This window comes from Enhydra lutris, unplaced genomic scaffold (assembly GCF_002288905.1).
Source record: "Enhydra lutris kenyoni isolate GAN:26980312 unplaced genomic scaffold, ASM228890v2 scaffoldscaffold3, whole genome shotgun sequence".
NCBI lineage: Eukaryota > Metazoa > Chordata > Mammalia > Carnivora > Mustelidae > Enhydra > Enhydra lutris.
The window spans coordinates 12649419-12664498 of NW_019154087.1; the positions used below are offsets into that span (position 1 = coordinate 12649419).

Here is a 15080-nt window from a genome sequence, read left to right on the forward strand (position 1 = left end):
AGAAAAATGAGATAAAAATGCTTTGAAATTAAAATCAGAAGGCATGACTTCCAACTAAAAAACTAGTAAGTTATTTTCATTATTTTGAAATTCGTCTTTTTAATCTATAAAATTGAATTCCATCCTCACTGAATATTGAGTTATCTATAGTTCTAATCCCTTCCAACTTTAAATATTTAGGAATTCACACTGTCTTAGAACTGAAATCACAAATTGTTTGTCCTGGTGCCCCTGAACAAGAGGTAAGAAAGAATTTACAAACTCAAACTCAGTGGTTTTATAGAGACAACAAGCTAACTAGCTAATTGCATAGTGTTCCTATCTCCAAGTGACTACTCTCTCTTACATTGTGACATAACTGTGCTATAACAACTTTTTTTTTTTTTGCTCTTACAAGCTGTGCTGCTTTAATGCAGACCAGAGCTTCCTAAACTCCATCAAACGTTTTCATTATACTGAGAATACAAGAAACAAATTTAAAACAATTTTTTCACTGTGGATTCTGAAATCTGACCAATGTTGAAGCTGGATGTAGGCCAGGCACCACAACTTAAAACTGTAAAAAAGGAGAAGGGGGAAAGGTGACCATTAGGTCTTCACCATGCTGGAATAACTTAAAATACCTGCAAAACTACTGTAGCATTTCAACCATAGTATCATCCCCATGCAATTTTTGCCCAGGGATTTTGTCAGTAAAGGGATTTATCAAGTATTTTTTTAATCTTCTTGTGCCCCAGAAGAAAGTATATATATATATGTGTGTGTGTCTGTATTTTTAAATATTTTATTTGACACACACACACACACACACACACACACACAGCACAAGCAGGGGGAGAAGCAGGCTGAGGGAGAGGGGAAAGCAGACTCTGCGCTGAGTAAGGAGACTGACTGATGTGGAGCTTGATCCCAGCACTCTAGGATCATGACCTGAGCCAAAGGCAGACACTTAACTGACTGAGCCACCCAGGAGTTCCAGAAGAAAGTGTATTTTGGAAACAAAACACTGACCTGATTTGCTTTTGTAAGTTGGAGCAAAGTGGTAGCTATGCCAAACCTAGAGTTGGTTGAAGGTCTATCTATCCAGGAGTGGGGCATTGTGAGAAACCAGCCAGATGGTCCTAGTTTTTAAGGCTAGATAGAGAAGAGAAGTAAAGTTCCAGCTGTTACATATGCTGCCTTTCTCAGTGGTTCCTCACAATACAGTGAGCTAAACACTGGGTCTCTATACACGTATTGACCCCTGTTTGGGATGGGTTCAGTCATCCTCCTCCACAATCAATCTGTAGGCATTCCTATAAGGAATACACAGACGTCTAGCAATTTCAGATTCAGTGAAGACATTCCTTCCCACACTTTTCAGTTGGGACATCTTTTCCTTCCTATTTTACACGTTGCTAGGCTGCCTTGGGCGTTCCTTCCTCTGTAGAGCATTGTACGAATACGTCATCAAATTGTTCGTGTACACGTGCCAGATTCGCCTTTAAGTTCCATATTCGCCTTTAAATGCTAATCCCCTAGGGGTCTTGAATCGTGTACCTTCCCGTATCCGCAAGCAACACCTGGAATATCACAGTTATGTAATATGTAATGAATGAATAGCTGAAGCCGCAACCTGTTGAATGAAAGAATGAATGAACCCTCATTAAGCACTCCCGCCTTCCTGCGGGGATCCACTGTGAAAACGTTGCTCTGATTTAACAACAGCGTTAAAATTTTTTGACCTGTTGTAGGGAAACAAACAAAACAGACGGGAAGAAGCGAATAGAGGGGGGAAAAAGGGAAGGATGGGCAGCCAATACGCTCGCGGCGCTCCGGGCCCGGCCCGCCCCCGGTCCGGCCCCGCCCCGCCCCACCCCGCCCCGCCGGGTCCGGTCTGTGCGCGTGCGCCGGCGGGAGCGCGGCAGCTGGTCTGAGCCCCGGCGCTGGGGGCGCGCAGCCGGGAGAGTGTTTGACGTGGCAGTTCCCAGCCCGGCTGCAACTCTGTGAGCGAGACCAGACTGTGGGGACACAGGGCCGGGGGAAAGGCGCGGTGGGACGAGCGGCCACAGCGGGAGCTGGGTCACCGGGGGCACCCGGCGCTAGGAGCTGAGCGCAGGCTCTCGGAAGTCCAGCGGCGTGCGGGAGCTGACCAGGTAATGCCTCACCCTGCCTGGCTCTGGCGGGACAGCCCCTCTCCAGCCACAGCTAGAGTGGGGTGCAGTGCCCGGCCTAGGATGGGCGTTGGCGAGAGCTGGATGCTCACCTGTGGCAGGTCGGCGGAGGAAACCTCATACTTTGCTCCTTTAGCCTTTTCGTGCAGTTTAATAATGGGGGTGGGTGGGTGGGCGTGGGCATTCTTTTACCCGCCCCCGCCCCCATCTTTTTGTCTTGGGATGCTGGAACTGCGTGGTTAGGGTCCTCAGCAGCCACAATATTCCAGTGGCACGGCCAGCGGTTTTCTTGTCTCTGTATCAACTTAATTTCATCTTCGGAGGTAGGCGATATTGGAAATAGAGTAAAAATGGCAACTGTATCTTCAAGCTTCGGGACATCCTATCCGATAGCGAAACCAATTTGTCCAGATCCGAACTTGGTCCAGGGTGAGAAGCACACCTTGGCTCTCCTTGGCCAGTGACAGTGGCCTGGGGCTTGTTCTGTGATGGTAGCTCCCCAGATTTTGATCCTAGGCCTGCTCTTGCCAAGTGGCTTTGTGCCATGTCGCCGCTTGAAGCTGAGTCAGGTTTCTGTAACTTGGTGCTGTGTGAGGAAGTTTGACGTGGCAAACTGGGTTGCATGAGGAAGCAAATTCCTGTCAGGACCAGTTAAGAGGGACCCGACTGCTTGCTTCCTGCTCTTTGGAGTGAACATCCCTGCCTTTCCTCTCCCTCACTCAGCAACAGGCTGCTACGTAGGTGTGTGCTCCTGCTGACTTCCTAAATGTGCCTGCCTGGTTGGATGAGCTTGACCAAAGCTCAGGCTGCCACGTATCTCTCTGCTGAAGTGGGAGGAGGGTAAAATTGTTGTCAGGAACAAAGTGGACCGGCAGGCTTTTGCCTATCTCTCCTCTCTTTAGTTCTCTCCTTCCAAGAAGAAGATAACCTTATAATATTTCCTTTTAATTTTGGAAACTTAAGCGTTTAATAGGAAAATGAAACAAAATGAAGAATGAGATTTCCTGACTATAGCTCTGTTTCAAGTCTTAGCAGGTATCACCCAACTTTTACCTTAAAAGGTAGCATCCTAAAACAACAAAGGGAAAATATTCCTATGTCGGATGAAGAAACTGGAGAGAAACTGTAGGATCAGTGTTTTATGTCTGCAAAGCCTTTAGAAGCTTTGTTTTGTAAGAGGGAACTGAGGCCCAAAGAGGTTCTTTACCTTATTCCATGTCAGACAGCTAAGTGTTGGTAGATTTGTAGTGAAAAACTACTTCTTTTACCAGGATTCAGAGCTTTTTTTTTTTTTTTCATTATAAAAATTCTTTGAGCATAGTTCTATGAAATGTGTCTTATTTTGTGAAACCTGGAGAAATGGTAAATTTAAAACAAATCGATGTCTAGCTTCTGAGTAGAATCAAGATGGGTATGTTGTACTGTGAGGTGTGTGCGCATGCCTGAACATATATGAAATTGCTTTTTTCCCCTTCTTTCCTTAAATATATGTGTATGTTCTTAGAGGTGTGATATTTAAATTAGAAAGAGAGTCTGTCATCTTTGAATGAGAAACCACTGATAACTCTCAAATGTTTGCAGGCTGCAACCTGGCTTAGACATTTTATGACTCATAAAATAAGTCCATTACCAACTTCTTTATCTTCTGCTATATTTGTTGGACTTTTAATTTTCTCTTTATCCTAGCTGCCTGACTAAAATTACTAATTAGGATAGCACTGAAATGACCCAAGTCCTGAAACATCTGATTGCAGACTACTGGCAGCTCTGCTGGTCAGTCAATTGAATGACTTGTGATTATTGCTATTGGCATGCTTGTTCTGAAACGGGGCCATGGAAACCAAAGGCACAAAAATAGTGGATACATTATGAGAGACTATCTGGGAAATAGTTCATTCTTTCAGTGGAAAAGTGATTGGCAGTTGTTATTTAGATTTTGTGCCTGAGAACTTGCCTATAGAAGTGAGTTACTGAGTTCCATAGAGCTATGATTAGAGCCTTTTTAGAAGATAATATGGTATGTTGTATGACATGAAGATGTCTCTCACACCTGATATTTTCCTCAAACCATTATAAATATTTATTAGCAGTGTTCATATTTTGAATAGCATTAAGTAACTCAAACTCTCTTGTTGACATTTTTTTTTCCTTCTGTTGCAGAGTTCTTTTGTAAAGCTATCCCTTGGAATGATATTTTCATAATGAGTCAACAAGGATATGTGGCTACACCCCCCTATTCTCAGTCCCAGCCTGGAATAGGCCTTTCTCCACCCCATTATGGACACTATGGGGACCCATCTCATGCAGGTTCTCCACCAGGTAAAGTGCATTATTTTGACTTGCATGTGATTATTGATTCTCAGGCTCAGAGACATAAGATATTCTGAAAGAGCAGCTTTAGAAGTGTTGAATGGTCATTATGTGATGCTGTGGTTTGAGTGCATAGCTTATTGGAGAAGTCTCTTATGGAAGAAGCCTACATCATCAGTTTGGCTATTGCTTGGAATATGACTAGTTTGGTTTTTAAATATAGATTAAAAAAAAGAAGCTTCCTGAGTGTTTTGTTTTTACCGTTAGACTTGTTCTTGCTACTAGTCAGTGGTGCAAGGTTATTTGAAAATGTAATAAAAAACCAAATTAAATGTATATAAATATATATACTATACATTATATGTATAGACATATACATATGTGTGTTTTTTATATGTTTTGGCAATAAGATTAAAAAATCAGGTTTGAAATTGGAAAAATACGATTAGATTCATGTACCAAAGATTCCTCCATGATAATAACAAGAAAAACATGGCCTTACCTTGAAATCATTATTGAACGATATTGTAGGACTACCACTCCATTGCTGTTGGCACCATAAGACCACATTTATCAAGGGGCTGCTCAGAGGGACCACATTTCAGGGTTGGAGGGAAGCAAATAAGAGATTGTTTCAGGTCTAATGGTCCCAAATTTCCTAAAAATATTTGTGTAAGACAGTTCTTGGGAATTCTGAGAGAATGCTGAGGAATTCAACTCAAATCATTGGTGGAAATTGGCTGTATATAAATTAGTATTTTGGGGGGCTCATGAGGACTGACTCAGATATGTAGGATCTGGGCTCTGCTGGATAGCATGTATGGAGTGCGGAGCCACTGAAGGGTGAGGAAAGCCCTGTGGTGAGGCTGGGTTGTAGCAACCACACACACATTTTTTTGCAGAAGATGCTCTAAGACTGGGAATTTCCTGTGGAAAGTCACCCTTGTGATTTAGTAGGCCCCTAATTTTAAAAAACCTTCAGATGAAGCATCCTCCTTTTGTCCAAAACCAGTCTTCCCCAGTCTTCTCTATCTGGTGGCTCATTCCTCCTCTGCATTTGTATATGGTGAAAATTATAAATTGTTCTTTTTGAGTGCAATGTATCAAAAATGTATCAAATGTATCAATGTATCAAAAACTGGTCCTGAAAGCTGTTCATGCATTATCTAATCTTCACACAATGCTGTGCAATAGATTATTACCTCTATTTTGCAGCTAAGAAAACTGACTAGTGTACTGTGACTTATTCAGGGTCCCAGGATTCATACCAAAGTCCCTCAAGAAAATAAACAACAAACTCTAATACACACCTAAGTAGAACAGTCAGTATTCTTTGCTCTTCCTTCCTCTCTTCACAGCTGTCTTCTTAAGTACTCACTTCCTTCAGTGACCCTCCATCCTTGCCTCTCAGTCCCTCCATGGCTCAGTATAGTCTCTGCTCCATAGCTTGGTCCCCTTCCACCCTTCTCACACCAAGGTCACCAGTGGCCTTATTACCAGATGCAGTAGACATCGTCCTGTTCTCTTTTGAATTTGACACTGTTTACAGCTCTTGTTTGTACAAAATTCTCTTCTCCTTTGGTTCCAGTGACACTATCTTTTGTTATTTTTCTTGAGGGCTTTCTGGACATTTTTTTCTAAGGAGCCCCCTACCCATTCTCAGTGATCCTAGGCACTGCTATTTCTTCTTCATTGTTCTATCATCACCCCTCTTTTCCTCTCTATAGATTTTTTCCCCTATGCTGTAATATTACATATGACATACTAGTCTCTCAGATCTATTTCTCTAGCCCATATGTCTCTCCTAAGCTCCAGACCCATATTTTCAATTGCCCACCTGTTTACATGGGCACATTAAACTCATCATGTCCAAAATAATTCAGAATTTTTTTCATGAAACCTATTTTTTTTGGCATTCCATATCTTACCCAATGTTATCATTATTCACTCAGTTATTCAAATTAGAAACTTACACTATTAAAAACAATCTCTTTTTTTTTTTAAAGATTTTATTTATTTATTTGACAGAGAGAGATCACAAGCAGGCAGAGAGGCAGGCAGAGAGAGAGGAGGAAGCAGGCTCCCTGCTGAGCAGAGAGCCCGATGCGGGGCTCGATCCCAGGACCCCGAGATCATGACCCTGAGCCGAAGGCAGCGGCTCAACCCACTGAGCCACCCAGGCGCCCCTAAAAACAATCTCTTCCTTTTACCTTCTTCAATGCAGTTGTCCTCCCAAATTCTTTCGGGGTGATTGTAAACCTCTTTCCTACCTGCTTCCTCCCCTCTATCCTCATGTCACTCTTCTTGTTCAAGCCATTCATCCTTCACTTGGATTACTAAAGTGATCTCTTACCCATTCTCTCTCTCTCTCCAGTACTGCCATTCTCCAAACATCCAGTTCTGTGCTGGAGGGATTTTTATGGCACACAAATCTAATTTTTTACTTCTTTTGCTTAAAATCTTTTATGGCTTCCCACAGCCACCGATTATATTTTAAGCTCATTAGACCTTCATTGATTTACTCATTTTCTTTTTTCAGCTTGTCTGCCGTGTTACCATGTCTGTTCCAACAGTGGCAGTAAGCCATTAGTCACTGGGAGGCTGGTTTGTGCTCTGATTTGCGCCCCACACTACTAGAAGGCCTATCCATGCCTTCACATTGTCATCCCGGTAGGGTTTACGTCCACACTTCTCCTTCAGATTTAATTCAGATGTTGTGCCTGCAGGCCTTTCTGACCACTGTTCTCTCTCAAGCCTATCTATAAATACTTTCTTCTTTTTGTGTTCTCCTAACACCTGTGCAGGCTTCTTTACTATTTACCACACTGTATTTTAATGGATGGGCCTAAAGCAGAGAAATTACTCCATAAATGAGTGTGTGAATGACAAGCTGCTTCATTCATCAGCAACACTCTGGTATTTACTGATATTAAAACAACAACAAGGAAACTGTCTCTGTTGTACTAAATCCTTCACACTTTAAACCTCTTTCTCCTTATTTAATTCTTAGATGGATACTAGGCTATCAGACTCTGTAAATATACCTTTCTGTAAAATATGGTGTTTTTGTTTAATTATTTAAGGCTGTCACTACATTACCCTAGCCTTTATTTTTCTGTGCTGAGTGACCCTAGGTTTCCTAATCTTCTCTGCCTTCTTTTCTAGTCTTTTGATGATCCTTTTGTTGTTTTTGTGATGGACACAGGCAACCTGGCTGTGATTCCTTGAAGTATCTATTCTTATATAGATCTGAGCAGTGCTAACTCTTGTTTGCGTTTCTCACACACCATACCTCTGTTTGTGCCTATCATGTGGTGCTAGTGCTATGTAGTAACAAATTTTACAGATTTATTGAGTGAGCAAAGTACTTGTGCCAAATGACAATGAATGAAATAAATCTAATCTCAGCCCTTCTAATACTTATCTAGTGGGACATGCATTAAGTAAATTGACAGTGACAATACGGGGGTAGTACCAAGATAAAGGAGGTAGAGGGTGCCATGGTAGCACATGGCAGGGCACATAACCAAGACTTATGGATCAAGGGAATCTTCCTGGAAGAAATGACCTGGAAGATGAGTAAAAGTTGGCCACGTAGGGAGGCAGCTTGCTGGGGTGGGGGATGGGGTGGCACTTTGGAGCCACCTGCAAAATGTTCAGCCTGGCTAACACAGAGTGCCAGCACTGAGAGGTATGCCTGGAATGGAAAGTGGGATCATCTTAAGACTTTATTTGGGCTTTAAGGGCAGTAGGGTACTACTGAAGCATTTTAAACTGGGAAGGGTCATGATCCCATGTATATTTTAGAAGGAGTTACACTCCACATTAGAAAGTATAGAGAAGGCATCAGACCTGGACACACTGGTTTCTGGAACAGGGTTTCTCATCCTCAGCACTGGTGACATTTGGGGCCAGTTAATCCTTTTTGTGGGAGGCTGTGCTGTGTGGTATAGGGTGTTTAATAGCATTCTTCGCCCCTACACAGTGGAGTACAAACCATACTATACCTACCTGGCCCATGCCCTCCATCCCCAAGCTGTGGCAACCAGAAACCTTATACATTGCCAAATGTCCCTTCACGGGCAAGATAAGCCCTGATTGAGGACCACTGGTATGGAAGCTAAGAGGCAAGAACTGTTGATGTCCTTGAACTAGGGTAGGGCTGTGGAAGAGGTGAGGCTCATAATAAATAGCAGCTTATATAGGTACACCAGCAGGCACAGTGCCTTGGGAACAGTGGTCATTATGATTGTGTCCATATGATAGGGAACTCGTCTTTATTTTATTTTATTTATGGAGTCATGATAAGTGCATTTATTATCTCCATCACCTATTTCACCCATCCTCCCACCTACCTCCCCTCTGGTAATCATCCGTTTGTTTTCTATAGTTAAGAGTGTGTTTCTTGGTTTGCCTCTCTCTCCCCACCTCCCTTTGCTCATTTGTTTTCTTTCTTAAATTCGATATGAAAAGATCATATGGCATTTGTCTTTCCCTGACTGAGTTGTTTTGCTAGACTTAATACCTTCTTAAACTATACCAAAAAAATAGAAGAGGAAGGAAAACTTCCAAATTCATTCTGTGAGGCCAGCATTACCCTGATACCAAAGCCAAATAAAGACAGCACAAAAAGGAGAACTGTAAGCCATTATTTCTCATGAATATAGATGCAAAAATCCTTAGCAACATGTTAGGAAACTGAATTCAACAATACATTAAAAAAAAATCATACATCCACAATCAAGTAGGATTTATTCTTGGGACGAAAATGTGGTGCAGTGTTCGCAGAACAATCAGTATGATACATCTCATCAACAGGAGAAAGGATAAAAACCGTATAATCATTTCAATAGATGCAGAAAAAGCATTTGACAAAGTATAACATCCCCTCATGATAAAAAAGAAAAACTCTCTGCAAAAGAGGTCTAGAGAGAATATACCTCAACCTAATGAAGGCCTTATATGAAAAACCCACAGCTAATATCATACTCAATGGTGAAAAACTGAGAGCTTTTCCCCTAAGGTGAGGAATAAGACAAAGATGTCCATTCTCACTGCTTTTATTCAATGTAGTACTGGATGTCCTAGCCACAATAATTAGACAGCTTAAAGCAGTAAAAGCCATCTTTATTCATTTTAGATAAACTTCTTTTTTCCACAAATGATTTTTAATTCTAGTTTTAGTTTGTCAGATCCAGGGCCAAATCCAAGATATGCTTTTCAGTGATGTTGTTTTCAGCAGGGTGTTTTTGTAGATCACAGAAACCACTGTAGCAAAAAGCGATTTGTTAGAGGATATCAAGAAGCCAAGAGAGTGCTAGAGAAAGCTAGAACCAAGCTTGGGACTCCGTGGTCCATGGAAATGCAGACCTCACACAGGGCTATTCCTTCAGTAGCTAGTGCCTTTCTACCCCAGAACTACCATCTCTGCCCCCTATTCAGGGTCTCCCAGAGGAGTGTTGTTTTGCTGAATTTAGAGCACGTGGCAACCCTAATTTGTAAGAGAATTTATGCAGTGGAGATTCCATCTTTCCAGCTCAGAACCACAGAAAGGTAAGTCAGAAGGGAAATTGAATTAGTATTGAGTAAGCGAGTCTATAATATCTGTCACTGTGTTGAAGACCAGTTTGTGATTTTAGAGATTTTTTTTTTGGCATAATACTGTTAGTTCTTTCTCATGCTATGGTTTTCCTTTCCTATTAAAATCTCATACTATAAAGAACCCAACTTCTTTTTATCTCTGATCACTTTTGAAAATACGTGTAATGAGGAGAAGACTATGACTTTGCAGATAACAGTGATACCGATTTCTCTTTGCCCTGAGGATAGAGTCCAAATGGCACACAGGACTTTGCAGCCTGACCCGACCAACCACAATAACTTCTGTTCCAGCCCCTTTTCCCCATAACCTCTCTGCCCTGTACCTTCTACCAGTCTGTTATCATGTTATGTCCTCTTATATCTTTGTACAAGTTTTCCCTTCTGCCTGAAATCCTCTATCCTGTTTCTATACTAAGAATCCTGCTTGTCTGGCAAGATTCAGCTCAAGCAGTCCTTCCTCTTTGAACTTTTTCTTGATTCCTCTAGGGAGAGAGAGCTTGTCCATCTGCATATACTAGTACTGATCACAAGGCACTGTCATTGTTTGTTTACGTGGTTGTGACTTCCGTAAGAGCTCTCAGTGTCTCAAAGGCACATTGAATGTACCTTGAACAAGAATGAGTTTGAAATGTTGCCATAGAGTTGATTTTCAAAAATAAAAGGTAAAGAACATTTTAGTGAAATTGGTGTATTACAGTTCTGCTTGAGTATATATAAACTGGGTTTTGTTTTTTTTTCCATTTTGTTTTTGAAAATAGGGAAATTTATAAACTTGCATCCCATGGATACACATGGGAATACCCAGATAAGAGTAATTCTAGAAACTGTTTTTTGATTCTCTGGACATATTTTTGAGGGTTGTTGATGAAATTGGGATTTACTTATCTAAGAAATTAAAACATCTTTAGTTTCTTATAGTTTGTGTAATTATTATTTTAGCACTCGTGTTGTGGATTTTCTATTCTTGTCCAAAATAATGTTTCAAAAATGAAAATACAAGTGTGCATATAATTATTGTGTATATGTACTGTTAGAATATAAATCCTTGAAAAAAGGAGGGCAGGAGATATGGTCGAGGGGAAGCCAAGATTTGTTGATTGATTGCCTTATATATCAGACATTTCGGTATGCTCTCATATCTATTGCCTTAATTCTCAGAACTGTTCTCAGAGATAGGGGACATTACTTCTATGACACAGTGTTAAAAGTCAAGTTTTCAGAAGATAGAAGTATCCTTGTCAGAGTCATAGCTGTTAAATGGTGGAGAAAGAATTCAAACCCAAGTCTGTGTGACTACAAGTCTCATGTTTTTCTAACTTGTTGGCTTTGGAGTTTAGACATCATATAAAAATGTAGTGTTGTAAGAAAAATATTTGTTTTTTTTTCTTATTATATGAGAAATTGCTAAATAAGACTGTGACTGTAAAGTTAAAATTTTTCTTAAGTTTGAGGCATCCCGTTTTAAGGAAAAAAAAAAAAAAACCTTTGTGATTAGTTTCAGTATTATTCACGAACACAGCCATTTCCCTGGTTGTATTACATTCTATATTACCCAAGCATCTGAAAGTGTGCTCTCGGCCGTATGATGATGATGATAATATAAGAAACTTTTGTTTGGCAGCTGCAAGGTCATCCAGTCAATCTCTTGTTACCTGAGAGAATAAACTCTCTAGAGGAAGACATAAGAAGAAAAGAGATGTTGGGTTTGAAATATCACTATGAGGTCAAGTGGAGGAGTGCACACAAGGCACTAGGAGGTCATTGATGATGGTGCCAGAGAGGAGGGTGGGGTCAAAAGTAAGTTGAATGAGCTGGAACAAAATAAGCAGATTGGAAGTGGAGAGAGAGCAAATAGAAGACTTTTTTTTTTTTTTTTTCTTTTAAAAGACTAGAAGGGGTGTCACAAGTGATCTAGTCCAAGCCTTTCCTTTTGCAACGAGGGGAAGGAAACTGAGGTATTTGAATATAAACTTTTCGCCCAACACCATACCTCTATCTGCTAGTAAATGGCCAGGTGGGGCCTTGAACTCCTCTGACCCATGTTCAGAGACTTTTCTTTTATACCGCAGTTTCTCCAGAAGAGAAAGATGTCTGCAAACAGTTCTAAAGAGAGACCTTGAAATATCTTTTGAGAAGGAACTCTTGTAAAGGAAAACAGTTATTGCCAGGAGCATCTCCTAATCACATGATTCCACATTTTTAAAAAAGATTTTATTTACTTATTTGACAGACAGAGATCACAAGTAGGCAAAGAGCCAGGCAGAGAGAAAGAGGGGAAGCAGGCTCCCCACTGAGCAGAGAGCCCGATGCAGGGCTCGATCCCAGGACCCTGAGATCATGGCCTGAGCCAAAAGCAGAGGCTTAACCCACTGAGCCACCCAGGCGCCCCATGATTCCACATTTTATATGAGTGAATATGATGAGTTTAGGAGTCCCTCGATTGTTTATCACCCAATTATTTGGAATCCTGGAAGAATTATTAACTGAAACTTGCTTTGCATTTGTTGGAAAAACAGATGCTACTTTCCACTTGTTTCCTCATACTGTAATCAAAGACGTTTTCAGAGGGTTGTTTTTTTTTTCTCTCCATAGTTACAGTTAAGATCTTGATGATGGTTCATACTGTTTTTTCCCAGTTATATTCTGATATCCAGAATGGCATTTTCCACTGTGTATTCTAGCTTTCTTTGTGTGATAGTATGTTCTATCAGGTGCTTCTACCAAATGCAAGTTCGTTTCTTCTGTTTTTGTTCTGTTTGATATTGAAATGGTTCTTTCCTTTTCTGTTCTCCTATCAACATGATGGTCAAATAACTGTGCTGGAGCCTGGCATTGATAGGTCTATGGTGGTTAATGCAAGTTTAAAGGAGAACTTGTCTTAACCCTTTTTTTACCCTCCCATTCCTGCTAGTTTTCATTTTCAACCCAATGGCATTGCATCCTCTCTCTTTGCACATTCATACTCTTCTAAATTCATGCCCTTCTGTTGCAGGTATGATGAAGCCAGCAGGGCCTTTGGGGGCTGCTGCCCCTGGGGGCATGTTGCCTCAGGGTCCTTCACCTCCTGGACCCCATCAGTTTGGCCAGAATGGAGCTCATGCCCAAGGGCATCCTCCCCAAAGGTGAGCTAGGTAGATTCCAACCCACATTTATATATTCTACTAAAATTGTCTCACAAGTGCCTTCTAAACTAGCATGTTTATTGATTTGACCTCTTGATACTGCCCACACCCTTGTAAAAGGACTTGCTAGATTGTCCTAGGAAACAAACATTTAGAAAAGTTAGAGGAGGGAAAAAAACAAGACCAGTGCATATTTTAAAGTATATAAAAAATTACTTGTGTCAATACCACACATTTTAATTTTACATTATATTCATCTCATTTTAGAGTTCCGTTATGAATCTCTGATTTGTTCAGATGTCTATGCCCTGTATGCCCCAGTACATTTTAAATCATCTATCGTGTTGAATCCTTCGCAGGACTGAGCTCAGTGCCAGTAGGTGCTCAATAAGTATTTTAAAAATTAAATCAGATTGTGGCTAATGGTAAAAACTGGATTTGATGTAAAAGGTACACAGATGCCAGTGAGGGATTTTTGAAAGGTAGGTCGATAGTAAAAACAACACAGGAAATAAATCCTCTGTTTATGTTTATAATAAATTAAGAAAGGGAAAAGTTGGAGGCAGGCCTGGAGAAGTCAATGTATGAGCTGTATGAGATGTGTAGAGCTCTGTATCCCACTGGGGACTATCCCCTGGGAAGGGAGTCAACATCACACCTGCCCTGCTGGAAGTCCCATTATTGTTTTTCCGGTGAGCTACTGCCACTGAGAATCCCAGTGCCAAAGCTGTTTATAGTGTTTACTTTGGAATTTCTCCAAGGAATACCTGGAGGCTTCATTTCCTAGGTTCCTTTTCCAGGCTGTTAGGCTGTAGGGTTGGTGAGAGGAGGATTTACCACTTGGTGTGAAATCTCGACCTGCTGTTGCTGAAGCCATTCAGTTATCCTTTTAAGGGACCTGTGAGTAGTCCCTGTTAGTGGGAAAACTCTCTGGACTTTTAAATGTCATCGAGTTAATGCTCCTATAGGGCATTTGTGAAGTTGACACTTCCTGGCTCTTGTTTGTCAGGGTAACATTTACCATTGACATGGTTGCTGTGAGAGACAGAGTGAAGGAAACAGAGGATGAGTGAGTCTAAGTAATCTGGTTGTGGTTTGAACAAGGAGCACAAAGTTGAAGAAAGGGCCTGACTGGGGACCTGACCTGATGACCCCTACCTAGTGTCATTAGCCTGGCGGTGGGGTACAAGGATTAGAGTAGAAAGACTGAAAACCAAGATGCCTCTTCTGGCTCGAAAATTAACTATGTGGTGCTGGTGGAGTTCCTGGGCCTCTAGGCCTCCTCATTTTGCTCACTTGTAAAATGAGGAAATAGAACTCTCTGTCCAGAGCACAGGGGAGAAAATCTGGAAAAGTTCATTGTTGTGAACTGCCAAGCATTTTAGATTTTTTTTTTTTTAAAGAAGAAATGCTAAAATTAAACAGCTGGTTTGAAGTTAAGAAAGCTTTTGGTCACTGGTGTTAGCCTAGATTGTATAGATCTTTTTGCTTCTTTCCATTTCTTTCCCTTCACTTAGGTTCCTTAGAAATAAGTAAACCATGGACTTTATCATCAGATAGACCTTGGCTGTGTGGTTGTGAGTGAGCTCAGCGCAAAGTCTGAAGATTGTAGACCGTAGAGTCAAGGCATGTTTACTACTCTTGGCTCAGGCAGCTGCTACTTCACTTCTGTGTTCCTCAGTTCCCTCATCACAATTGTTTTTTTAAATATTTTATTTATTTATTTGACAGAGAGAGAGAGAGAGAGAGAGATCACAAGTAGACAGAAAGGCAGGCAGAGAGAGAGACAGGGGGGAAGCAGGCTCCCTGCTAAGCAGAGAGCCCCATGCAGGGCTCGATCCTAGGACCCTGAGATCATGACCTGAGCCGAAGGCAGAGGCTTAACCCACTGAGC

General features: G+C 41.2%; 1 protein-coding gene across 2 annotated transcripts in view; it reads left to right on the forward strand.

Moving 5' to 3' along the window:
- Positions 1 to 1914: 1914 nt before the first annotated feature.
- The window catches only part of LOC111154050 (SEC24 homolog D, COPII coat complex component), a 104423-nt gene continuing 91257 nt past the window's right edge, over positions 1915 to 15080 (forward strand). For both annotated transcript variants that reach the window (XM_022513408.1, XM_022513415.1), the window contains exons 1-3: positions 1915 to 2135; positions 4314 to 4472; positions 13057 to 13186. In XM_022513408.1, the coding sequence (XP_022369116.1) occupies positions 4355 to 4472; positions 13057 to 13186 (248 nt within the window). In that variant the 5' untranslated portion in view covers positions 1915 to 2135; positions 4314 to 4354. The remainder of the gene's footprint in view (positions 2136 to 4313; positions 4473 to 13056; positions 13187 to 15080) is intronic.